Source organism: Trichomycterus rosablanca, chromosome 11, assembly GCF_030014385.1.
Source record: "Trichomycterus rosablanca isolate fTriRos1 chromosome 11, fTriRos1.hap1, whole genome shotgun sequence".
NCBI lineage: Eukaryota > Metazoa > Chordata > Actinopteri > Siluriformes > Trichomycteridae > Trichomycterus > Trichomycterus rosablanca.
Window position 1 is genome coordinate 36,983,142 of NC_085998.1, and position 27,732 is coordinate 37,010,873.

At 41.1% G+C, this 27,732-nt stretch overlaps 1 protein-coding gene across 5 annotated transcripts in view; it reads left to right on the forward strand.

Moving 5' to 3' along the window:
* Positions 1–27,732, forward strand: part of shank3a (SH3 and multiple ankyrin repeat domains 3a) — a 244,008-nt gene that overhangs the window by 72,790 nt on the left and 143,486 nt on the right. For 4 of the 5 annotated variants that reach the window (XR_010013991.1, XM_063004289.1, XM_063004290.1 and 1 more), the window contains exons 3-4: positions 2,397–2,600; positions 9,711–9,782. Coding sequence is in view for 3 of the 5 variants with exons in the window: in XM_063004289.1 (XP_062860359.1) it covers positions 2,397–2,600; positions 9,711–9,782 (276 nt within the window). In the remaining 2 variants the exon portion in view is untranslated. Of the gene's footprint in view, positions 1–2,396; positions 2,601–9,710; positions 9,783–17,042; positions 17,083–27,732 lie in introns of those variants that run through there. The other variant, XM_063004292.1, reaches the window with a different exon arrangement.

The window sequence follows — 27,732 nt, forward strand, 5'->3', positions numbered from 1 at the left end:
ATCTCTCTCCTCTCTGTGAGAAAAGCTCGGGTGTGTGAGTGAGTTCAAGATTTGCTCTTTGCTCGAGGGTCAAACAACAGCAACAGGTTAATGTTGGGACTTGAACTTGAACGGCGTTTATTTCAGTGGCTCAGAAATGAGCTGTCAGTGCTGTTATTACTTTCAGACGGGTGTGTATAGAGAGGTGCTTTTGTTCTGTAAATCGAGCTGTGATAGAACAGCGATGGAACGGAAGAGAGTTTGAAGTGTTTAAATATACAGTATTGAAATTGGACTGACGACATGATGGCGCGTCCCCCGCAGCTCCAGCACCTGTCTCTTGTACCTACCTGTCTGCTGTAAACACCCGTCTCTGCCTCCATGAATTTTAATCAGCCGCTGCTCATCACTGCATTCATAAACGCACCCGCTAACTTTTAACTTAGACTTTGTAAAGTCTCGGCAAGGACTTTGTTGTCTTATAGGTAGGGCCTATTCATGAATTGAATGATAGAATCAATGGAAGCCACAATACACAGCACAGCTACTGTAATAGCTCCCTCTTAGAGATGAAAATACTTCCCCATGTTTTCACAACCCCCCCCCTTCTGTCTATAGAATTGGTTGTTAGCTTTCCAAACTCGAGTTTTGTTCTAGCTGCTTTACACTTTGACGTAGTGGACATTTTGACTAACTGATTGCTAGTGTAACCCAGTGTCTTTAGAGTTTGCTGAGTGTATAAAGAAAGAAATAAACTCTACATGGACAAACTATCGGGAGCGTAATAGTTTGCTGGCTTGTTCTTATGAGGTGCATCACAGAGATGATCACTTGTGTAGATAAGCTCACTTTTATATCGATTATATAAAAAACCTGTTAACGTGTTCCATGGTCCTGTGGACCTGTGTATATTGTAGGCTCATGTAAAGTAATGGGGTTGTTTTTGACAGTTAGCGGCGGTCACACACGCCTGAGTTTAAGGGTACAAATTTCTTAACGAAGGGCATCGAGTTTCAAAGATTTTGAGTTTAGGGGACGTTGAGTTTAGGGGACATTGAGTTTAGGGGACATTGAGTTACAAGGTACCATACTGTATTATATATACAATGGCAATAAATGCATTCATTCATTGATTCATTCATGTTTTTCCATGTGAAAGATGTTTGTGTTCCAATTATTTAATCACAAAAAAACATTATTAATAAATTCCCAGGACTGTTATAATGTTCATGTCTTTTTAAAATGTGTGTTAATGTTTAACCCTCTCTGTATATCATGTATGTACATGGATGAGAATCTTCTGGTAGAAATTGTACATTGTGTTCTAAACCAGCACACTGACGACCTGGCTTTTTACCCACAATTCAACATAAATGAATTACAAAGCAACTATTAACACCCACTCTTTTAAGTAGACTCATTTTCTCTCAGTAAATCCTGGAAGATGAAAGATACCAACCTGAAGATCTTCACTAATCGTTCCTAATGTTCTTATAATGATTTATACATGTCGTAACCCAACAGTCTCCGCAGTGGATTTTTAATCACTCCTGGTCGAGTTCAGTAATTGCTGTCGTGCCATGGTGACGGTGCGAGTGAGCGACGGTCGTACACACAGACACGCTGCTCTCCGATATTGTTCTGCCAGTCAATGAAACGCTGAAATGATTTTCCTTCCCTTTATATTCTTTTTGGGTCCAAATAATTATTTCCTGCTCCACAATAAGTTACTGATTTTTCTATTAACTTGTCATAAAGGAGACGAGCTCTGTGCGTTGGAAATAACTCCGACAGCCGCTGTGAAATACTGAAGCTATAATGGCTGATAGAAGAGGGTGAGCCCGGCTCGTTTTATTTCACATGGCCGTGCAGGTTCTGCTGTTCAACTCATCTGAAATGGGAATAACTGTAAAAGATGTGTTTAGTCATGCTGATAAGCTCATCTCCTGTGGCCCGGGATGCTCTGGCTTCTCTTAGCGTGATTTATGAATAGCTTGAGCAAACAGATCTGGAGCTGAAGTGCTTTACACAAGCAACAAGCTCAAACATTTAAAAAGGGTAAAGGATGCTGAGATATTTGTTGATTTTGTAGAAGCCCTTTGGCATCATTAACAGCTATAACTGCTCATGTTTCTGCAAGATTTGCGCCCCAGCGTCTCAGAACTGCCATGTACAGGTCTGACCTCAGATATCAGACAGGCTTTAGCTGGGGTTTGGCTAGCCTAGAGCGAGAGTTTTTCTGATCTGGCATAAAATCAGGGTCCAAAAAGACATGGTTTAATGTACAGGAATTTGGCTAGACATGCAAAGAGCTTTGATCTCATGCCCAATGTATATAATTTGATACATTCGGTTTAAATGATCCCAAACAAGAGTAAAGCATCTGATTGTTTTTTGTGTGTGTTTCTGACCTGCAGAAATGTATGAAGTTTAACGCAGAGTCACCGATCTGGCTGTCCAAGCAGCGCATCCTGTGTGCACTGAACCAGAGTCTGAAGGACGTGCTGAACTACGGTCTGTTTCAACCTGCGTATAACGGCAAAGCAGGAAAATTCCTAGACGAGCAGCGCACACTGAAGGAATATCCACTTCCCTCTGTCACTCCCATACCGTACCTGGAGGTAAGAGACCCACGCTACTCATCTCTTTTTTGAGATTTTACTCGTTTTACTCCTTTGATATATCTGTATGAGAACAGGACTGTGAAAAGTCTCACTTTGTACTCTTGGAGCATTTTGCAATGTACCAGCAGCCCAAACTGATTCAATAATCTGGCTCTAGTTCATTTTTCATAAGAGTAAAAGACATCCGGGGCAGTTAGATTGATAAGAGTAAAGGGACTCTGATTGGCTGTCTGAGCTTTGATTCTAGCCACAAGCTATGAACCATTGTTTGGGACAGAGTTAAAACACCACTGTGGATAATGCTGGGGACTAAATCAGAGGTAAATATCAGTCATACTTATTCATTTTCAGGTCCTGGGTTCAATCCCCAGGCAGGGCAGTCTGGGTCCTTTCTGTGCCGAGTTTGCATGTTCTCCTGTGTCTGCGAGGGTTTCCTCCAGGAGCTTCGGTTTCCTCCCACAGTCCAAAAACATGCAGTCAGGTTCATTGGAGACACTGAATTGCCCTATAGGTGAATGTGTGAGTGTGTGTATATGTGTGTCTGCCCTGCGATAGACTGGCGCCCCGTCCAGGGTGTTACCGTGTGCCTTGTGCCCATTGAAAAGCTGGGAGAGGCTCCAGCACATCCACACCATCAATGAGCCTTGGCCGCCCATGACCCTGTCGCCGGTTTACCACTGTTCCTTTCTTGGACCACTTTTGATAGATACTGACCACTGCAGACCGGGAACACCCCACAAGAGCTGCAGTTTTGGAGATGCTCTGACCCGGTCGTCTAGCCATCACAATTTGGCCCTCGTCAAACTCGCTCAGATCCTCACGCTCGCCCATTTTTCCTGCTTCTAACATCAACTTTGTTCACTCGCTGCCCAATATATCCCCCCCACTAACAGGTGCCGTGATGAAGAGATAATCAGTGTTATTCACTTCACCTGTCAGTGGTCGTAATGTTATGTCTGGTCAGTGTACATTCTACATGTAATTGAGAGGTAGGAGGAATTAGGAGCAAGGATTAAACTTCATCGTAGCTCATGTGGCGTCAGTCCTGAGGACAGCCTGTCTGTGAGGTTTTTTGTACTTGAGCAATTTGTGTTTTGATCAAAGCGATTTGACCTGCAGATTCAGGACACATTTAAAAAACAGAGAATAAAACCATCTCACTTTTTAGTTCATTTGTGTGATAATAGCTCATTTCCGCCGCTCAGCATCAAAGCTGAAATCAGTGCGGCTTTCCAGAAGTTCCCTATTTGATGTTGGACCTCTGTATGAATTTATAATGGATTTTGGCTTCCTCTTCGTCCCTCCCCTGAATGAGCGGTTGTGGAATTCTCTATCATTTCACCTGATTTATCACTTTAATTACTAGCGAAGGACCAGCGAGAGCGAGAACAATAAACAGAAGAGACTGTTATTGTATGAGATCGCAACAGATGCAGCCAGCTGCTCTTTTCATGAAATGTCTTCACAACGTTTCATAGAAGAGCTCGAAACCAAAAATATATGAATACAGCGGTACCTTGTAACTCGATGTCCCCTAACTTGACGCCCCCCTCGTGGGGAAACGTGAGCAGTACCCACTGCATGTTTTCACCTGCACAAGGTGAGTACATATGCGGATCAGGCTTGTGTACGGAGAGCCACACCCTGATCAGCATTATTCCCCAACTCTGCGCAGCCAGCAGAGGTCGTAATTGCACATTCCATCCCATATATGATCAAATAAAAGTACAATATATAACCAAAATGTTATATGTGTCAAACGAATTTAATCTAAACGGAATGATTAAGATATGTATGAAACCAGTCAGATACAAATACTTTGTATGTGTCTGTTTACATTGTCTGCATTTAGCAGAAGCGACTTACACTTTATTGTTTAAACAATTGAGGGTTACGGGCCTTGCTCAGGGGCCCAGCATTGGCAACCTGGCAGTGGTAGGGTTTGAAACCAGCAACCTTCTGATTACTAGTCCAGTACCTTACTTGCTAGGCTACAACTGCCAAAGTATCTGTCTGTCTGTCTATCTGGAGAGCGAGACTGACACACGCCCCCTCCGACACGTGTGCATTCTTTTACCTGCATGAGGCGAGTTCATATGCGGATCAGCTTTGTGTACAGAGAGCCACACCCTGATCAGCATTATTCCCCAACTCTGTGCAGCCAGCAGAGGTTGTAATTGCACCAGTTATGATGAACCCTGGTCCGGCTCATCCCACCCTGTATAAACAACAGCCAATCATTGTTCATGTAGCCGCCCAGCCGGATGGCAGAGCCGAGATTCGATATGATGTATTCGAAATCTGAGCGGTCGTGTCCATGTGTGCAGAACGCACGCATCTGTTGCACAGCTGGGCACACAGCGACCGTATTAATGCAGCCACACATCTCATTCAGTACTGGACAGACTCCCCTGGTCATCTCTTAATTATACCGTAGCGCTTATTTTACTAGCGCTGATGGGTCTGTAGATCTACCCCGCACATCTCAGACAGATAGAGACCTCCCACAGGGCTAAAGCCGGGCTTCGAGTGAACAGATAGATTAGGAGACGCATAGATGGGAAGCTGAAGAACCCTGGGAGGAAAAGAAATGATAAACGAATCGATGGATGGAGTGTGTCGGGCTCATAGGACTTTTCCAACAACGTGGGGTCAGGGACTAATCCCAGAGTCCTGTGTGTTTATTTCCACTACAAAAAGAGATTATATTCAGTGTCTTTATCTGTTTAGTCTGTTCTGGCCTTATGCCGTGGTTTAAGGTCAGAACCGTCAATGTCCAGACTGAGAACCTATAGCAGGGTTTAAATAAAGCCGTATATTTAAGGACACTATTCAGTGTGATAGAGATTGAGCAATTTTGTCCAAATGAACAAGAAAATGACAGGATATAGATGTGGAAAGATGGAAGAGACTTCAGTCACATGTGGTTCCACAATGATGACTTGCTAGATAATACCTACACAGTCTAGATTTGACAGAGCCTGAAAACAGTCTGTACTGGCTTGGTTACACTTATTTTGTCAATCACCATATGATCCACCTTCCCAAACATCTTTTACTCTGGTACATATTCTTTTGCTAACTGTCTAGTATCTTAAGACAGTTAATGTTGAGGAAAACTAAATCTGCTGCTGTTCCTAACTGATACGGCTAATAAAGCCTCCATTTTCCCCATATATGGTCAAATAAAACATATATAACCAAAATATATAAAACTAATTTAACCTAAATCTAATTATCAAGATCTGTATAAAATCAGTTAGATACAAATACATTTAGCGGACACTTTTATCCAAAGCGACTTACAATTTATAGTCTAAGCAATCGAGGGTTTAAGTTGATTGGGTTTGAACCAGCATCCTTCTGATTAATAGTCCAGTACCTTACCCACTAGACTACAACTGCCCTGAGTTTGGTGTGGAGCAACTTCACAGGCCTGCACACAACCTTGAACTTTACTGAGCAGCTTTTGGATAAATGGGAACACTGATTGCCTGTCTTTCTGTCTGTCTGTCTGTCTATTTGTCTATCTCTTTAACTATCTGTCTGTGGATCTGTCTGTCTGTCTGTCTATCTATCTGTCTGTCTTTCTACCTGTTTGTCTGTCTCTCTATCTGTCCGTCCATCTATCTGTCTGTCTGTCTGTCTACCTAGCTGTCTGTCGGTCTGTCTGTCTATCCATCTGTCCATCTGTCTGTTGGTCCGTCCGTCTATCTATCTATCTATCTATCTATCTATCTATCTATCTATCTATCTATCTATCTATCTATCTATCTATCTATCTAACTAACTGTTTGTCCGTCTGTCTGTCTGTCTGTCCGTCTGTCTGTCTGTCTATCTATTCAGCTGTCTACCTATCTTTTTCTGTCTCTCTAACTATCTGTTTGTCCGTTCGTCCATCTATCTGTCTGTCTGTCTATCTATCTATCTATCTATCTATCTATCTATCTATCTATCTATCTATCTATCTATCTATCTATCTATCTATCTATCTGTATGTCTGTCTATCTGTCTGTTTATCTATCTGTCTGTCTTTATCAGGCACCTTAAATCAAAGCAATGTACAATTGTGATCAAATACAGTAAAAGTAAATGAGAGCTGGAGGTTTTGCTCAATAGATCAACAGTGGCAGCCTGGCAGAGGTGGGTGTAACATTACATGGGATATAACCAGCTGAGTACTGATCACTACTCCGGTATCGTGTTCCTCTAATCCATGTTTTCCTCAACATCTATCAAACCCTCTTAATACAAACTGTGAGTGTGAGTGTGTGTGTGTTTGAGTGTGTATATTTGTCCTTACCTCATAACACATCACCTCGCTGACTACACCGACTCTACACGCTGTGCTGAAGAGGCACTAGAGAGCTGTTTACACACTGATATGATTATTTCTGCCATGCTGGTGTGGCTCTTTTACCCTGGTGACGAGCAGAGAATCATGACTGAACACGGCTGGTCCTGCGTTCATTCACAGCTTCCAGAGCTCCACACAGATGAGTTTGTTCTGGAAGTAAGAACATACAGTGGATTCTGTAAGGATTCACATCACTGTGCACAGTGGATTAGATGGACATGCACGTGGCCAAAAGTATCTGCTCATCTGACCCATTTCAAAAACAAATGGTATTAAAATGGAACAACCTCTATGTGATCTTTTCAGCTAGAACAACAGTCACTCTTCTGAGAAGGCTTCTCTTAAGACTTTAAACTACAGTATGTCTGTGGGAATTTGCACCCATTCAGACAAAGGAATATTTGTATGACTGGGCACTGATAGTGGTCAGGAAAGTCTCAGTTCATTCCGAAGTTGTTTAGTGGGCTGAGGTCAGGGCTTTTATCATGTCTTTATAGAGCTTGCCTTATGCACGGGGGCACAGTCATGCCGAAACAGAGCAGGACCTTCCCTAAACTGTTGCTGCAAAGTCAGAAGCATATCGTTTCAATTTTTGATAGCCAATTAGTCCTCCAGTGGGCGGCAGCAAGAAGGTCCTGGGTTCGATCCCCAGGCTGGGCGATCCGGGTCCTTTCTGTGTGGAGTTTGCATGTTCTCCCCGTGTCTGCGTGGGTTTCCTCCGGGAGCTCCGGTTTCCTCCCACAGTCCAAAAACATGCAGTCAGGTTCATTGGAGACACTGAATTGCCCTATAGGTGAATGGGTGTGTGTGTGTTTATGTGTGTCTGCCCTGCGATTGACTGGATAAGCGGTTAAGAAAGTGAGTTGGGGAATTAGTCTTCTGCTCCTGGGGATCCCAATCGCGTCCGAGGAGTATACAGTGTATCACAAAAGTGAGTACACCCCTCACATTTCTGCAGATATTTAAGTATATCTTTTCATGGGACAACACTGACAAAATGACACTTTGACACAATGAAAAGTAGTCTGTGTGCAGCTTATATAACAGTGTAAATTTATTCTTCCCTCAAAATAACTCAATATACAGCCATTAATGTCTAAACCACCGGCAACAAAAGTGAGTACACCCCTTAGTGAAAGTTCCTGAAGTGTCAATATTTTGTGTGGCCACCATTATTTCCCAGAACTGCCTTAACTCTCCTGGGCATGGAGTTTACCAGAGCTTCACAGGTTGCCACTGGAATGCTTTTCCACTCCTCCATGACGACATCACGGAGCTGGTGGATATTCGAGACTTTGCGCTCCTCCACCTTCCGCTTGAGGATGCCCCAAAGATGTTCTATTGGGTTTAGGTCTGGAGACATGCTTGGCCAGTCCATCACCTTTACCCTCAGCCTCTTCAATAAAGCAGTGGTCGTCTTAGAGGTGTGTTTGGGGTCATTATCATGCTGGAACACTGCCCTGCGACCCAGTTTCCGGAGGGAGGGGATCATGCTCTGCTTCAGTATTTCACAGTACATATTGGAGTTCGTGTGTCCCTCAATGAAATGTAACTCCCCAACACCTGCTGCACTCATGCAGCCCCAGACCATGGCATTCCCACCACCATGCTTGACTGTAGGCATGACACACTTATCTTTGTACTCCTCACCTGATTGCCGCCACACATGCTTGAGACCATCTGAACCAAACAAATTAATCTTGGTCTCATCAGACCATAGGACATGGTTCCAGTAATCCATGTCCTTTGTTGACATGTCTTCAGCAAACTGTTTGCGGGCTTTCTTGTGTAGAGACTTTAGAAGAGGCTTCCTTCTGGGGTGACAGCCATGCAGACCAATTTGATGTAGTGTGCGGCGTATGGTCTGAGCACTGACAGGCTGACCCCCCACCTTTTCAATCTCTGCAGCAATGCTGACAGCACTCCTGCGCCTATCTTTCAAAGACAGCAGTTGGATGTGACGCTGAGCACGTGCACTCAGCTTCTTTGGACGACCAACTGAGTGTCTGTTCTGAGTGGACCCTGCTCTTTTAAAACGCTGGATGATCTTGGCCACTGTGCTGCAGCTCAGTTTCAGGGTGTTGGCAATCTTCTTGTAGCCTTGGCCATCTTCATGTAGCGCAACAATTCGTCTTTTAAGATCCTCAGAGAGTTCTTTGCCATGAGGTGCCATGTTGGAACTTTCAGTGACCAGTATGAGAGAGTGTGAGAGCTGTACTACTAAATTGAACACACCTGCTCCCTATGCACACCTGAGACCTAGTAACACTAACAAATCACATGACATTTTGGAGGGAAAATGACAAGCAATGCTCAATTTGGACATTTAGGGGTGTAGTCTCTTAGGGGTGTACTCACTTTTGTTGCCGGTGGTTTAGACATTAATGGCTGTATATTGAGTTATTTAGAGGGAAGAATAAATTTACACTGTTATATAAGCTGCACACAGACTACTTTTCATTGTGTCAAAGTGTCATTTTGTCAATGTTGTCCCATGAAAAGATATACTTAAATATCTGCAGAAATGTGAGGGGTGTACTCACTTTTGTGATACACTGTATATTCACCTGCCCCACGCCCTTTTCGACACGTGCACAATCCAACAACCCCTTTTTATTCGCCCATATTTCGGTGGATTTGCCAATTTTTTGATGGTAAAAATGACACAGATTGATTTAAACTGAAAGACTTTAAACAGTCAATAATTTACTGTAAACACTAAGAACCAGTGATGTTGTTTTATTTCACAGTTTCGTTACAAGAGGCGTGTGTACTCACAGGCACATCTGGATGATAAACAGCTGGCTAAACTGCACACTAAGGTAAGAATATACAGTATATATACTTTTCTCTTCGCGCTGCTGTAGTTTGCTGTACTGCTCTGTAATTTGTGGGTTTTATCAGGTCAGGATGAACAGATGAGAAAGTGTTCTGTAGAAATGTGAGACCTGAGGTGAGAATTACGGGGTGAGAGAGGCTCTCGGGTGCGAGCTATCAGAGAAATGCCTGACAATCTGTTCCATCACTCGTCCGTTACGGTGGTGATTGTTTGCTTCCCGCTGAGCTGTTGGTTAAATCGTTTGGGAAACTGTTTGGGCTTGATTTAAGTGTTTACTCGAGGGTAAAAGTGGCCCAATTTTTGTTCCATATATGTGATAAAGATTTAACTTATATAGATAGAATGATCCAGATTGACATGTTGTTTTTTTGGTCGTTCACATTTTAGTCTTGCATGCTCCGAAACTAATCTTAATAAGTGGCAGTTTAGCTTAGTGATTAAGGTACTGGACTAGTAAGTAGAAGGTCGCTGGTTCAAACCCAGGTTGCCACTGTTGGGCAAAGTCGCTTTGGATGAAAGCGTCTGCTAAATGCTGAAAATGTAAATGTGTTGGTGCTGCTGACTGCGTGGAGATTTCTAATCTTTAATCTCAATGCAGAAAGAATTATTTTAGTTATTTCTAATATGGGTTTAATATTTTATGTCTTTTTAATAGTCATTTCACCCAAATGACCGTAAATATGTTAGACAGTGGGCTTTGAATGGTCTGCTAAACCATTTGGTTGAACTATGAGTCTAAATACTTGGTTAAAAAATAAGATTTCTAATTTTTCTACTACATATATACACCGATCAGCCATAACATTAAAACCACCTCCTTGTTTCTACACTCACTGTCCATTTTATCAGCTCCACTTACCATATAGAAGCACTTTGTAGTTCTACAATTACTGACTGTAGTCCAGGACCCCCACAGGACCACCACAGAGCAGGTATTATTTAGGTGGTGGATCATTCTCAGCACTGCAGTGACACTGACAATGGTGGTGGTGTGTTAGTGTGTGTTGTGCTGGTAGTTTTTAAATACCGTGTCCACTCACTGTCCACTCTATTAGACACTCCTACCTCACACAACATCTATCAGATGAATTGATAATGAACCCCCCAGGTAACCATGCTGTGTGAAAATGGTTCTACACACACGACCATGAGAGTCTCACCTGACCAGCATGGACATGCTGAAGAAACACAACTGTGAGGCTCAGTACACTCTCTCTCTCTCTCTCTCTCTCTCTCTCTCTCTCTCTCTCTCTCTCTCTCTCTCTTTCGCATAGTGATGTGATGGGTGAAAAAATACAAGAGAAATAGAGCATGCTGTCTAAAAGCATCACCAAACACACACACACACACACACACACACACACACGTGTAAGCATGAGGATGCTGAGTGAAGAGAACCTTCTACACTGTACAGATCGATGTGAATTAAAGTATCAGAGCTAATTTTTGTTGCTTTGATCCTTGTCCTGATCCAGACTGAACTCATTAAGCAGCTAAAAGCGGGTCTGTGCTTAATCCTGTGTAAATGAGCTCTCCCAGTACAAAAACACCAGTAAGCCCTGATCCACTTACCAGTGACACTATAACAGTGGAAGCAGGACTGAGCCGGTGGTAATCTCAACGTGTTAATACATTTTTCTTTACAATTCTCTAAATTAAAAGACACAATTATATTATACTATATATGATACTATAATATTTGTTTTAATTTTTTATACTTCATGATATTAGTATTATACATTAATAATAATAACAATAGTACTAGTAATAGTGTTAGTAGTAGTAGTAGTTATAGTAATAGTGTTAGTAGTAGCATTAGTACTAGTATTAGTAGTAGATGTAGTATTAGTAGTAGTAGTATTAGTAGTAGTAATAGAAGTAGTAGTAGATGTAGTTAGTATTAGTAGTAGGTGTAGTATTAGTAGTGTTAGTAGTAGTGGTAATTGTAGTAAATGTAGTAAGTGTAGTAGTAGTAGGTGTAGTATTAGAAGTGGTAGTAATACTAACAGTAGTAGTACTAGTAGTAATGGAGATAGTAGTAGTATTAGTACTAGTATTACTTATAGTATGTGTAGTATTAGTAGTAGTAGTAATATAAGTAGTAGTGGTTTATTTATGTAATAAATTGTATATAATAAATAAAAATATGTACTAAATCATATCATTTCTATTTTCAAGGAAATAATATGCTTCCAGTTTTCCATCCATCCATCTGCTCATACATCCATCTATTATCCATCTATTATCTATTATCTGTCTGTCTGTCTGTCTGTCTGTCTGTCTGTCTGTCTGTCTGTCTGTCTGTCTGTCTGTCTGTCTATCTATCTATCTATCTATCTATCTATCTATCTATCTATCTATCTGTCTGTCTGTCTATCTATCTATCTATCTATCTATCTATCTATCTATCTATCTATCTATCTATCTATCTATCTATCTATCTATCTATCTATCTATCTGCTCATCCATCCATCTGTTCAGCCATTCACTACTTGATCCATCCATTTATGTATGCATCCTGTTTAGTAAATGATTATCTGCACTGTTCACACTTGTAGACAGATCTGGTTCTGCCTGAACGCTCCTTTGAAATATGTTTCACTTCATTGCCAGGATTTGTTTATATATTTTATAAAGCGTCTCCATTAATGATCTAAACCTTTTTGTGTTGGAGACTTTCCTGCAGGGACGAACTAAAGAATGCACAGTTCTGCTGGATGACCCTGTTTAATAGTGCATCTATCTTGTAGTCAAAGAAGTTAAAATGATGAACTGTTCTCTGTGTGTGTGTGTGTGTGTGTGTGTGTGTGCTAGAAAGTGTTTCATACTGAAGTGCAGCAGCCTTCAAAGCCAGTGAAGGCTTGCTTTTCTTCTGATACGTGCACTGTCTACAGAGTGGACTCTCCAAAACTCTGTGTGTGTATGTGTGTGTGTGTCTTACAGAGATGGGTGTCTGTGTTACCTATTTTTTGTTTCAGTCTCAGGTGCACCTGTCTAAACATACTGTGTGCATGTTTGTGTCTGTGTGGTTATGTAAGTGTGTGTGTGTGTGTGTGTGTGTGTGCACTTGCATGTGTGCAGTTTTACGTGTATGTGCATGCATGTGATAAGTGATTCTTTGCTTGCATGAGTGGTTTTGTGTTTGTGTTTTTGTATGTGTGTATATTTGTGTGTATGTGTGTGTGCATGTGGTTTTGTGTTTGTGTGTGTATGTGTGTGTGCATGTGGTTTTGTGTTTGTGTGTGTATATGTGTGTGCATGTGGTTTTGTGTATGTGTGTGTGCATGTGGTTTTGTGTTTGTGTGTGTATGTGTGTGTGCATGTGGTTTTGTGTATGTGTGTGTATGTGGTTTTGTGTTTGTGTGTGTGTGTATGTGTGTGTGCATGTGGTTTTGTGTTTGTGTGTGTATGTGTATGTGCATGTGGTTTTGTGTTTGTGTGTGTATATGTGTGTGCATGTGGTTTTGTGTATGTGTGTGTATGTGGTTTTGTGTTTGTGTGTGTGTGTATGTGTGTGTGCATGTGGTTTTGTGTATGTGTGTGTGCATGTGGTTTTGTGTTTGTGTGTGTATGTGTGTGTGCATGTGGTTTTGTGTTTGTGTGTATGTGTATGTGCATGTGGTTTTGTGTTTGTGTGTGTATATGTGTGTGTGCATGTGGTTTTGTGTTTGTGTGTGTATGTGTGTGTGCATGTGGTTTTGTGTTTGTGTGTGTATGTGTGTGTGCATGTGGTTTTGTGTTTGTGTGTATGTGTATGTGCATGTGGTTTTGTGTTTGTGTGTGTATATGTGTGTGTGCATGTGGTTTTGTGTTTGTGTGTGTATGTGTGTGTGCATGTGGTTTTGTGTTTGTGTGTGTATGTGTGTGTGCATGTGGTTTTGTGTTTGTGTGTATGTGTATGTGCATGTGGTTTTGTGTTTGTGTGTGTATATGTGTGTGCATGTGGTTTTGTGTATGTGTGTGTATGTGGTTTTGTGTTTGTGTGTGTATGTGTGTGTGCATGTGGTTTTGTGTCTGTGTGTGTATGTGTGTGTGCATGTGGTTTTGTGTTTGTGTGTGTATATGTGTGTGCATGTGGTTTTGTGTTTGTGTGTGTATGTGTGTGTGCATGTGGTTTTGTGTTTGTGTGTGTATGTGTGTGTGCATGTGGTTTTGTGTTTGTGTGTGTGTATATGTGTGTGCATGTGGTTTTGTGTTTGTGTGTGCTTTTTCTTTGTGTGTGTCTGTGTGTCTGTGTTTGTTTGTGTGTGTACATGTGGTTTTGTGTTTGTGTCTGCATGAATGTTTTACCACACAAATGATTGTGTATGTGGTTTTGTGCTTGTATGTGTGTGTATGTGTGTGTACATGTGGTTTTCTGTTTGTATATATATATATATATACAGTATATAGTATGTGTGTGTATGTGTGTATATATATGTATGTGTGTGTATGTGTGTGTATGTATGTGTATGTGTGTGTATATATGTGTATGTGTGTGTATATATGTGTGTGTGTGTATATATGTTTGTGTGTGTATATGTTTGTGTATACGTGTGTGTGTGTGTTTAAACATGCAGTGCTGTGAAAAAGTATTTGTAACGACTGCAGAGCTGTGATAACTTGTGATGAGTCTTTAACGTCACTGAGGAGGAACCGTGAAACACTTTTCTTTATTGTAATGGTTTTAATTCGGCTACATCTGTTTTAATTTGACAAAATTTGTTTTAATTCGGCTACATCTGAGGGTTTTCAGGCCGCAGCATCTCAGTGAGACTCGCTCGGAAATCTAAATTCTGTTTCTTTTGACTTGTTTGTGTGTTTTGAATCGTCGTCCTGCTACAGAACCCAACTGCGCTCGATGTTTAGGTCAGGAACTGACAGGTGGACGTTCTCCTTTAGGAGAGCAGAATTCACACTTCCATAAATCACGCTGAGTCGTTCAACTCCTGCAGAATCGAAGCAGCCTGGGATGCGTGTCTGTAGCTTCACCTGTACCCAGCCTGTTCTGTCTCAGCGGCGGAATCATCCGTCTCTGTGTCCTGCTGAATCTTTCATTCTGTTTCTCTGTAATGTTCTGTTTCTTTTCTTTACTGTATAATCCATCTCTCTCTCTCTCTCTCTCTCTCTCTCTCTCTCTCTCTCTCTCTCTCTCTCTCTGTAGTGCAGGATGAATGAGAGTAAATCCATCACTAACAGGCGTTTCCAGAGCAGCAGGTGTACGAGTCTCTTTATTCATGACTGTTTATAACAGGGGAGTGAATGAAAGAGAGAAACTGAGTCAGGAGATTCTATTTTAGTCGAGTTTCTTGTTTTAGATGTAAAATAACATTGTGTGGTTTTTTGGATCATTTATAGTTGTATTTACATGGTTATTATTTAGGAACAGTGGTGGCCTAGTGGGTGGAGCTTTGGGTTATTAGTCGGATTGTCGGTGCTATACAGTGTTGTGGAAAAATAAGATTTTATGCTTACTAATGTTGCCTGAATATTAGTTTTATGCTGCTTGTGCATTAAATCCTTGGTCATGTGGTTGCTTGAAGTGTGGCTGGGAGTCTAAAGTACAGAAATACGCAACATGTCTGTTGTAAGCAGATTAGAAACAACAGTTAGAACAGTATGGAGGTTCCAAAGTCCAACACCCAATGTGATGTGACTAGAGCAGTATAAAGGGAGGCCCACAGTTCTGTTCCACTGCTGTAAGAACCCACAATCAAATGCACCCTGCCTGCTCCAGAGCTGCGTACACCGGCTGACCCTATGTTCTGACCCCAGCTTACAAACAAGCTGGAATACATGAAAAGGTATTTCATTGTACTGTACATGTGTGTATGTATATATGACAAATAAAGGCGCTGTTCTTCTTCTTGCTTATGTTTATGTAAAGGTTTTGGAACGGTGTAGCAGCAATCATCGTAATCTGTATAAATAGTGCGTCTGAATAATCTGAATTATGAGTTCAACGTCTTATTAGAATCCTTTCTACTGAGGCAGCTGATCAGGTAGGCAGTAGGCAGCAAGGCAGTTCACTAGGTTTTCATACAGACCTAATGTGTGACTTGGTCTGTACTGAGTCACCTTGATGGTTTTGATGTTTTTTTTATGGATATAGATTTACATTTTCAGCATTTAGCAGACATCTTTATCTAAAGCGACTTACATTACAGTGTACAGTCTGAGCAATTGAGGGTTAAGGGCCTTGCTCAAGGGCCCAACAGCAGTTACCTGGCAGTGGTGGGGCTTGAACCAGTGCCCTGCTGATCACTGGTCCAGAACCTTAACCACTAGGCTACAGCTGGCCGTATAGATGATATAGATGATATTTGAAAGCAAAAGGGCGGCTCTGGGTAGCACTGTCACCTCACAGTAAGAAGGTCCTGGCTTCGATTCCCAGGTGGAAGCGATCAGTGTGGTTTGCATGTTCTCCCCGTGTCTGTGTAGGTTTCTTCCGGGAGCTCTGGTTTCCTCCAACAGTCCAAAGGTGAATTGAAGATACAGAATTGTCCATGATGGTGTTTGACTATTAAACTTGAACTGATGAATCTTGTGTAAGCAGTCACTACCTGTCCTGTCCCGAATGTGACCAAAGTGTAAAACATGACGTTAAAATCCTAATAAATAATAATAAACAAATAAATTGATAAAATTGGGCACAGAGACGTGTGTGTTTGTTTCGTCTGCTAGAAAAAAAATGCACCTGTAATCCGAGCAAACGCTTTTCTTCAGACGATCAGCTTGTAGTGGAAGGAGCATCGGTATGTTGCAGGTGTGTGTGTGTGTGTGTGTGTGTGTGTTCCCCGACACTTTGTGACTGTGCAGCACTGCAGCAGAAAGCCCTCACGTACACGTGCTGCACAAAAGAGAATGAATGAACGGACGGATGAATGAGTAGATTTTTTGGCAGCCCCGGGCGCTCCCCGTCGCCACTCCCTCTCTCTCTTCTCATCTAAGGAAAGAAAAACGAGTGCCACCCATGCCTCTCTCTCTCTCTCTCCTCCCGTCTTCCTGTCCTCCCGTCTTCCCCGGCTTCCTATCGTGTGATAACGCTAAATCAACCCAGGACGCCGGAGAGACGTCGGTTTTGAGAGACAGAGAGAGAGAGAGAGAGAGAGTGCGAGAGAGGTGATGAGAGAGTGATGAGAGGTGGGGTGGACCGGGGGGGGGGGGGGGGGGGGGGGGAGGAGGAGAGGAAGAAGTGGAGAATGAGTGTGTGCTGATGGGAGATGGGGGGTGTGCTCGGACTAAGAGACGGCAGACAGAGGAGGGACAAAAAGCCACATAAGGACACCAGGAGGCTCAGTAAGGTATTCACATATTTCTTTAATTTAATTAATTTATTTATTTATTTTTGGGATGGGGTGGGGAGTGTTTTTTCCTTCGTCTATCCCTGCTTTTATTTATTTATGTATTTATTTATTTTTTATATCTGTATCAGCGTTTTGTTAATTCTAGTGATGCTGCTACTCGTTTTCTGCTCCGTGCATGGATGTGCCGGCTGCGCTGCATTCCCATGGTGTGTGTGTGGCTGGCATAATAATGTGGCGAAGCGGGAACTGTGCTGCAGACGCCGGTGAACCTGCTAGCTGCCGTACTTCCGTGGTACTTTCCGTTCTAGCCTACCTTTCATCCTCGTGACGGTAATATTTTCCAGCATGTCCAGTAGGAGCCGTCTGGATCGTAGCCTGAGCTTGAGTCACTTCGCGGCTTGGCTTTGCAGCGTGACGGCGTGACTGAGACAAACTTTCTGTCGCTACTCCGACTGCTGCTGTCGTTCTGTAAGCTGTTGATCAGATGTGTGATTTAGAAAGATCAGACTAGCAGGACGTGTGTTCTCTAGACCTGATAGATGCTCTATAAAGTTTAACAGTGGGTGCACTGGGCATATGTGTGTGTGTGTGTGTGTGGGCATGCCAACCTGCTGAAATGCCTCGTTTTATCCACCCTAATGGATCTGTTTGTTCAAATAAATTGATTTGATTTGATTAGAATCGATGTGTTTAATATGTTGTGGAAAGTCGTTCTGGAAGAGTGGAGGCTGGTATAGATGCAAAGAGGTGGAAAGGGCGTTCGTCAACGGGTGTATCAATGACCATGGTTTAGGAATATGATGTCCAGCACATGTTTGGCTATCCAGAGTGCTTTGAAGTTGTAAAATGTTTATTAAATACTTATTTTTTTAGGGTTTGTATAGTTGTGTGTATAGAGCATCACTGTGTGTGTGTTCTCGATAGTGCAGTATGCAGAGCAAGACTTTCTATAAGATTATAGAAAAAATAGCTGTAATGATTTCATTAGCCATTAATAAACCATTCTTACTTCACTTCTCATTTCTCATATTACTTTATTTATGAGTGTTGGGTTCAGCTCCACCTGAAAACACTTAAAGCAGGAAATACTTTTATTGATTTGCTTCCTTACACTCTGTCTTACACCAAGTCAATCCACCTTTTGCATGTTTTAGGGGGTCGTTCATTCATTTATCATTCAACAGCCCTGACTGTAGGAAAAGGAACACGGTTGCCAGGATCTGTGTTGATGTGCAGCATCCTTTATTATTATTATTATTTACAGTTATTTACACTGCATTTTCCCTTTGGGGATCAATAAAGTAATCAATAAATCAACCAACCAACCAGTCAGTCAGTCAATCAACCAACCATTCAATCAATCAACCAATCATTCAATTAATCAATCAACCAATCATTCAATTAATCAATCAACCAATATTTCCATCAATCAATCAATTAATTAATCAATCAATTAATCAATCAATCTATCAATTAATCAGTCAGTTAATCAATCAATCAATCAATCAATCACTGAGGGGCAATGTAGAGTAGCCGGTCCATCTACCAGCATTTTCTCCTGTGTGTGTGTGTGTGTGTGTGTGTGTGTGTGTGTGTGTGTGTGGAATGAATCAGGAGAATCTTGAGGAAATTTGGGCACAGGGAGAACCTGAACACACACAGACACCCATGAAGGGGTGGGGGGGGTGGGGTGGTTGAATACTGGCTGCTTGAATACTGGCTGTCTTACAAATCATGCCAGTAGGTGATGTATGCATGTAGTGTGTGATGCCATGTGTTGGACTGACGGATATGAATGATAGAACACACCATTAGTGAGGAGTTGTGAGCTGTGTCCCCTTATCTGCACCTTCCCATGATTCTTAGCACTCTCCCAGCACTTACCCCGAGGGACACTGAGAACCAGTCTAATGAAACTGCAGTGAACATCAGTGCACTGACACAACAGCTGGAGCTTCTACAACATCCGACACACATCCACTACTAACCATAACTAATGAAGCTTTAACTAAAGCATTAATACTGGTTATGGTATTTAGTAATGCATTTCACAGTGCCAGGTACACACTGCAAGGTTCCATATTTAGACTTAAGATTTTATAGTAACCACTAATGACTAAATGATAAGATAAGATAAGGTTCCATTATTGATGAAATTCAAGTGTTACAACAGCTCCAGCACAGAGTAAATACAGTTAGAGAAAACACAAAACAGTAGAACACAATAAAATAAAAATATTAACTCTGTAGGTAACCTGTAACATGTTATAGTAAAAAATAAGTAAGTAACTAAAATGTGTTTATATTGCACTTTTCACAGATAAGAATCACAAAGTGCTTTCCAAAAACATTACATGACATAAAATATACACCTGTGCCAGGTACATCATTCAAATGCCTGCATTAAAAGATATGTCTTTAGTTGTTTTTTAAAAGTTGGGTAGTGCGTTCCATAATTTTGGAGCGTTATATCCAATTTCCAGCATGTGAAAATTTGCAAACGTAATTGACATTTAGTAGTGAAAGTGATGAGCAACGGTCAATCAAAGTGGCAGAAGAAAGCTTTAAAGAACAAGACACAGGCAAAGAAGAGCTAGAATAATTTCTGACAAAATAAACAATATTCTTTTCTGTTTCCTAAACTTCATATAACCCTACTAACTAGTATTTTAAATAGATACACAGGTTACCGGTAGTCTGGCCAATATACACCTACAAAAGTGTCTCTGTGTGTGTTTAACTACACTGGCTAAATGCATGTCTGTGGCTTTAGTTTTTGTATGTATTATGTTTGTTTGTTTGTTTGTTAACGTCATGTTTTACACTTTGGTTACATTCATGACAGGAACGGTCGTTACTCATTACACAAGATTCATCAGTTCACAAGGTTATATCAAACACAGTCATGGACAATTTAGTGCCCACAATTCACCTCACTTGCACGTCTTTGGGCTGTGGGAGGAAACCGGAGCACCCGGAGGAAACCCACGTGGAGAACATGCAAACTCCACACAGAAAGGACCCGGACCGCCCCACCTGGGGATCGAGCCCAGGACCTTCTTGCTGTGAGGCGGCAGTGCTACCCACTGAGCCGCCTATGTATTATGTAACAGTATGTATTATGAAACATATCAGTACCAGGACATTACATGTCATTAATGGAAACACTGAATAAGATTAAATAGGACATATTAGAGAAGAATTGAACTTAATGAGCTAGTACACTAATTTCGGCTGCAGTAACAAAGGAAAAGGAGGTGAAGGTGCTGGCATGGCGTAGCTAATCTCTTGACTTGAGTTTTATTGAAATTCTATAGTTTATCAGAGGGACCCTCATCAATTTTAGGGAATTTAAGATAGTTTGGCAGTATAACGGGCCAAAATCAAACCAGAATGCTGCAAAAATTGCAAAAGTGCTGATTGTTTCCCAATGCGGGCATCTTGTACATGGAATTGTACATGAAACAACAGCTTTAAAGTAGAGAACAAGACACGGAGGAAAACAAGGGACAGTGGTAGCTTAGTGTTTAAGGTACTGGACTAGTAATCAGAAGGTTGCCAGATTAAGTCCAACCACAGCCTAGTTGGCCTAGTGTCCAGATGAACTGATTCAACTTTGTGGATACACAAGAAATACTGATGAACATGAGACATTTTTTTATATAGTGAAGTGAAACAGAGAGCAGAAGATGAATTAGTTCATATATGAGTCAGGTTAGTCATTAAAACCTCATCAGCCTGTTTGAGACGGCAAGTATTTAAACAAACATGTAGTTTGGTCTGGTACTGATATCTTCTTTAATGATGCCTCAGTATAACAGACGTGCTGTTTTTTCACTGTTTGCTTTTCCTGCTTGTTGTTCAGTCAGTCAGGGATGTTTTTTTAATCCTCCAGACTGCGTACAGCATATGGAGCTCCTGTAATTGCTTTAAAGACTCACTGCAGATGGACGGACGTGGATAGAGAACGCCGTGTATTGTGTAAACAGCGACGGTTATCAGACCTGACTCCGCCCTACAGGGTTAATCCATGCTACATCAGATGTAAATGATTAAAGCTGTGTGTGTGTTTATATCAGACCTGACTCCGCCCTACAGGGTTAATCCATGCTACATCAGATGTAAATGAGTAAAGCTGTGTGTGTGTTTATATCAGACCTGACTCCGCCCTACAGGGTTAATCCATGCTACATCAGATGTAAATGAGTAAAGCTGTGTGTGTGTTTATATCAGAGCTGACTCCGCCCTACAGGGTTAATCCATGCTACATCAGATGTAAATGAGTAAAGCTGTGTGTGTGTTTATATTAGAGCTGACTCCGCCCTACAGGGTTAATCCATGCTACATCAGATGTAAATGAGTAAAGCTGTGTGTGTGTTTATATCAGAGCTGACTCCGCCCTACAGGGTTAATCCATGCTACATCAGATGTAAATGAGTAAAGCTGTGTGTGTGTTTATATTAGAGCTGACTCCGCCCTACAGGGTTAATCCATGCTACATCAGATATAAATGAGTAAAGCTGTGTGTGTGTTTATATCAGACCTGACTCCGCCCTACAGGGTTAATCCATGCTACATCAGATATAAATGAGTAAAGCTGTGTGTGTGTTTATATCAGACCTGACTCCGCCCTACAGGGTTAATCCATGCTACATCAGATGTAAATGAGTAAAGCTGTGTGTGTGTTTATACGCGTCGTTTTTTAGCGTATGTGCCGCTGCACGGTTTGGTCTGAATGAGTCTTCAGTACAGAAATTCAATGAAGACAAACGGATCAGTCCAGAAACCATCAATCAAACATGGAGTGAAGCGGGCTGCTGGAAAAGTCTGCTGGAGCGCTGGGTCAGAAGTAACTCACAGCCAGACTTAAGTATCAGGATAGGACGTCTCAGGCGCTCTCACAACAACAGCGGCGCTAACAGGGTCACTTATGCTCTATTTACACACCAGACTCTCACAGACTCTACACGTTATGTCAGAGTTTAACTACGATCACCATTTCTCACAGAAGTACTGTGTTAGCTTTTAATATTAAAGTTACACTTCAAGGCAAAAAAAAGTATGTGGACACCTCACTGGAGTTCATCTGTCATCCAATTCCAAAGCCACATGTATTAATTAGGAGTTTATTATTAATTGCGTTATTATATCAAGTACAAATATAAACCAAATAAATCTCACTGTGATCAGTATACTGTGTTTAGTATACAGTGTGGTGTAGAGTGTTTAGTTTACAGTGTTGAGTAAAGAGTGTTATGCCATGTTAGGTGTGTAACCCGTAGCGGAACAGTGTTTGTTATGCAGTAATTAGTAGAAAGTGTTGGGTAGAGTGTTTAGTATACAGTGTTGTGTAGAGTGTTTAGTGTACTGTGTTTAGTAAACAGTGTTGTGTAGAGTGTTTAGTGTACTGTGTTTAGTAAACAGTTGTGTAGAGTGTTTAGTGTACTGTGTTTAGTAAACAGTGTTTTGTAGTGTTTGTTATAGAGTGTTTAGTGTACTGTGTTTAGTAAACAGTGTTGTGTCGTGTTTGTTATAGAGTGTTTAGTGTACTGTGTTTAGTAAACAGTGTTTTGTAGTGTTTGTTATAGAGTGTTTAGTGTACTGTGTTTAGTAAACAGTGTTGTGTCGTGTTTGTTATAGAGTGTTTAGTGTACTGTGTTTAGTAAACAGTGTTTTGTAGTGTTTGTTATAGAGTGTTTAGTGTACTGTGTTTAGTAAACAGTGTTGTGTCGTGTTTGTTATAGAGTGTTTAGTGTACTGTGTTTAGTAAACAGTGTTGTGTAGTGTTTGTTATAGAGTGTTTAGTGTACTGTGTTTAGTAAACAGTGTTGTGTAGTGTTTGTTATAGAGTGTTTAGTATATAGTGTTGAGATGGATTGTTATGACCTGTAGCAGAACAGTGCTCGATGTTTTGCTCAGTACTCTGTGTTAATCACAGACTCAGTGTTGGTTCTGTGTCAGCATTTCTCTTTGTTGGTTTTGTTTGGTATCTGATGAGTTGAAGCATTCCAGTCATACTTGGCACTGGCGTGTGCACAGGTGTACACACACACACACACACACACACACACAGACCTTTATGTATGTTGTTTGTACACAGCAGTAACACATTAAATAAATGCTGAAGCGTTTTTAGAGCAGATGCTTCACTGCAGGCTGTAATTAAGTAATTAACATCCTATCTGGCTTCGTGACGTGTTAATTATGCAGCCATACTAAAGATCTCAAGAAAAAAAGAAGATTTATGTGATTTTAAATAGATTGTGACTGGAAATGTTATATTTTATTAGTTATTTGCATTAAACTCATACGTTTTTGCTTTCTTAATTCATTTAGCAGAGGTAGAGGAGACTTGTGAAGGTTTCAGAATTCCAAAGACTGACCTTGACACCCACACACACACACACACACCCACACACACACACACACACACACACAGCCATGTTCCTAACAAACTGACCATTCTTGTAAAATGATAAACAAGTTCGGTGTGGGAAGTCGGCCTTGAGCTGGGTCGCTGAGCAGAGTTATCCTGAAGGGGCAGTAAAGCGGGGTATAAATACTGCGATAGGTATCCACACTTCTCTCCTGTATAGTTGTGTGAGTGTTTGTATTATGCGATGAGTCCTCAGCTGATTAATAAATTGATTATTTTGCTTTTACTATTACTCCGGTTGTCTGTGTCAATCTTTAAGGGTTATTTTGGACTGATTACTGACTGATTACTGGATACTCGACCACTTGATAGTGATCAGGGTGATCTGTGTTGTTCTAAATATATTAAGATTGGTGTGATTTACACCGTTTGGGGGGTTAAATGTCATAAAACATATTCAAACAATAAGTTCTGCAATAGGACAAACTTTATTTGGACTTTTTTGGTCTCTGTGATGCTTTGTTCCAGACCTCTGCATACTTTCATGACATGACGTGAACGGATTAAAGAAAATGAATAAAATATAATAAATATAGGAAATGATTTACATGGATTTTAACAGCAGGTGTATTGTGTTGTGAGAGCATAAAATATGCTTTATATGAATAAAAAAGTAACATACTGCACTAAAACAACAGGAGAAGAGCAGAAATATTGAATCAACCGGATAAAATAATCAATAATATAAAAGAGAAAAAGACAAAAAACGTACTGCTTACTTTTTGCTTACTGACAAAAAACAACCAACAAACACAAATACAGCCTTTCTGTAGGTGATTAACCTGAGCTTAACGGCCACACAGGGTGGGCGGTGTGTCCATTAGTTCTACAGTTACTGACTGTAGTCCATATGTTTCTCTTCATGCTTTGTTACCCCCTTTCACCCTGTTCTTCAATGGTCAGGACCCTCACAGGACCACTACAGAGCAGGTATTATTTAGGTGGTGGATCATTCTCAGCACTGCAGTGACACGGACATGGTGGTGGTGCGTTAGTGTGTGTTGTGCTGGTATGAGCGGATAAGAGTTTTTAAACATCTCACTGTCACTGCTGGACTGAGAATAGTCCACCAACCAAATATATCCAGCCAACAGCACCCTGTAGGCAGCGTCCTGTGCCCACTGATGAAGGTCTAAAAGATGACCGACTCAAACAGCAGCAACAGATGAGCGATCGTCTCTGACTTTACATCTACAAGGTGGACCAACTAGGTAGGAGGGTCTAACAGAGTGGACAGTGAGTGGACACGGTATTTAAAAACTCATACCAGCACAACACACTAACACACCAGCACCATGTCAGTGTCACTGCAGTGCTGAGATGATCCACCACCTAAATAATACCTGATACTTCTGATTCTGAAAGATTTTAATTAATACTGACTTCTGCCATTAGACAGTTTATTTCTCATGTGGAACTCTGGGAAGTTTAGTCTCTGTAGAGCGAAAGGGGTTTGTCCTGATTTGTGGGCAGCACATTGTGGTGTAGTGGTCAGTTGGTCAGGCAGCAGGTTGTGGGTATCGGTGGGCACCGTGTAGTAGACTCGACACTCCTGATCCATCATGCTGAGTTCACACAGAGTCAAATCTGCTTCCTCTTCAGCTTCTCAGGTCAGAATCCTCGTCTATTTTATTTTCCTTTCTTAAACAAACCCGTGTTCACATGTTCTAACTCAGGTGTGTGATTTTCATCATGATTTCTACATGTAGCTCAGACTTGTGCCACCTCACCACCTCACCATGATGAGTATTCTAATTAACTTACTGTAATAGATAAAAGAATTATAAGACATTGAGAGGTTTATGTTGGATTATGGACGTATTATTGCAGTCTGTGCAGTTTTAGAACAGTGCTAACTGTGCTCTGATGATTTTGTGTATGAGTTGCATGTGTTAAATACATCACTGTGTTGTTTTATTTACATTTTGAAGACGTATACTGACTGTTTATCATGAATGGGACATTTTTGATCACTGTGTGTGAAGATTTTTGACCAATCTGAGCACACTTTAGAAAGTCTAGGATGATTTATCACATCAGAGATCAGCAGGAATTTGGCTAACAGCAATAGCTGATGTGGCAGCAGTCGCAGTTTCTAACAATGTGGGAAAAAAGTGTTACGAGGTGTTATTTAAATGCAAATACACCGACCAAGCATAACATTATGACCACTGACAGGTGTAGTGAATAACACTGATTATCTCTTCATCACGGCACCTGTTAGTCGTGGTATATTAGCCAGCAAGTGAACATTTGATCCCCAAAGTTGATGTTAGAAGCAGCAAAAATGGGCTGGGTCAGAGCATCTCCAAACCTGCAGCTCTTGTGGGGTGTTTCCGGTCTGCAGTGGTCAGTATCTGTCAAAAGTGGTCCAAGGAAGGAACAGTGGGAAACCGGCGACAGGGTCATGAGCGGCCAAGGTTCATTGATGCACGTGGGGAGCGAAGGCTGGACTGTGTGGTCCGATCCAACAGACGAGCTACTGTAGCTCAAACTGCTGAAGAGGTTAAAGCTGGTTCTGATAGAAAGGTGTCAGAATACACAGAGCATCACAGTTGCAGGGCTGTTTTGGCAGCAAAAGGGGGACCAACACAATATTAGGAAGGTGGTCATAATGTTATGCATGATCAGTGTATGTAGAAAAGTTTCTGTATAACAAATTTCAAAGCAAGTATTGGCAAAATATTGAAATATTAAAGTACACTGAATTGTGTATAGGGCAGTTGTAGCCTAGTGGTTAAGGCACTGGACTAGTAAGCAGAAGGTTGCCAGTTCAAACCCCACCACTGCCAGGTTGCCACTGTTGGGCCCTTAATCAAGGCCCTTAACCCTCAATTGCTTAAATTGTATACTGTAAGTCGCTTTGGATAAAAGCGTCTGCTAAATGCCGTAAATGTAAAATGTGTTCATGGAATCGGTTATAATAGCCAGTAAGCTGGATGTTTGTTTGTTTTTGTTTGTTTTAAGGATTTTAACGTCATGTTTTACACTTTGGTTACACTCATGACAGGAACGGTAGTTACTCATTACACAAGGTTATATCGAACACAGTCATGGACAATTTTAGTATCTTCAATTCACCTCACTTGCATGTCTTTGGACTGTGGGAGGAAACCGGAGCTCCCGGAGGAAACCCACACAGACACGGGGAGAACATGCAAACTCCACACAGAAAGGACCCGGACCGCCCCACCTGGGGATCGAACCCAGGACCTTCTTCAGTAAGCTAGAAAATTGTAACCGTAAGGGATTGCACACACTAGATCAGCGGCAACACTTGTATTAGGATAGGACGTGGTATTCAAAATGTCACGTCAATAAAGATGAAACGATAACTTACCACACTTCTTATGTGTCTCATTAACGTCATATCAAAAGACGTTTGCATTTGAATTCAAAACAATTATAACACAATGTAATAGAAAACATGTTCCAATTGTGCTCAAACAAACATGTTGTTATTTATGACTTTTCACTCTCTCTAATGCATGATTCACAACAGCTGCCACAATACTCTGTTTATGGTAAAATGATTCACAGTGCTTCATTAGAACATTTGTGTTGACAAATATCATAAATCGTGTCATGATCAAATTAGAATGCTAATTAGAGAACGAATCAGATTGTGCCTTAAGCTGCCACAACAACAAAATATATGACAGATTTGATGATGTTTACTGATAATGTTTACACGGCAGATGTGTCTGTCAGACTTATTATTATCATTTATCTGTCACGTTAAATCATTTCTTATAAAAGCTTGTAAATATTTTTATGTGTATTAATGTTAGTAATGCATTAATGAGGTGACATGTCAGCTGTATGTTTACATTTTCAGCATTTAGCAGACACTTTTATCCAAAGCGACTTGAGGGTTAAGGGCCTTGCTCAAGGGTCCAACAGTGGCAACCTGGGAGTGGTGAGGTTTGAACCAGCAACTTTCTGCTTACTAGTCCAGTATCTTAACCGCTGGGCTACAACTGCCCTATACAACCAGTACTATACAGCAGTATGCTGTTGTATGGTACTGGTTTAAGGTCGTGTAAGCTTTCCTCACTTAATTATTATTGCCAGATGTACTATAATTAGTACATAGTACATTAGCTGTACTATAACAAGTGTTTTGACAATTACCTTGACATTATATTATTAAATGAATCTATTTATACTTATAATATTATCAAGTCCTTGGCAGCATTAATCTAAAACAA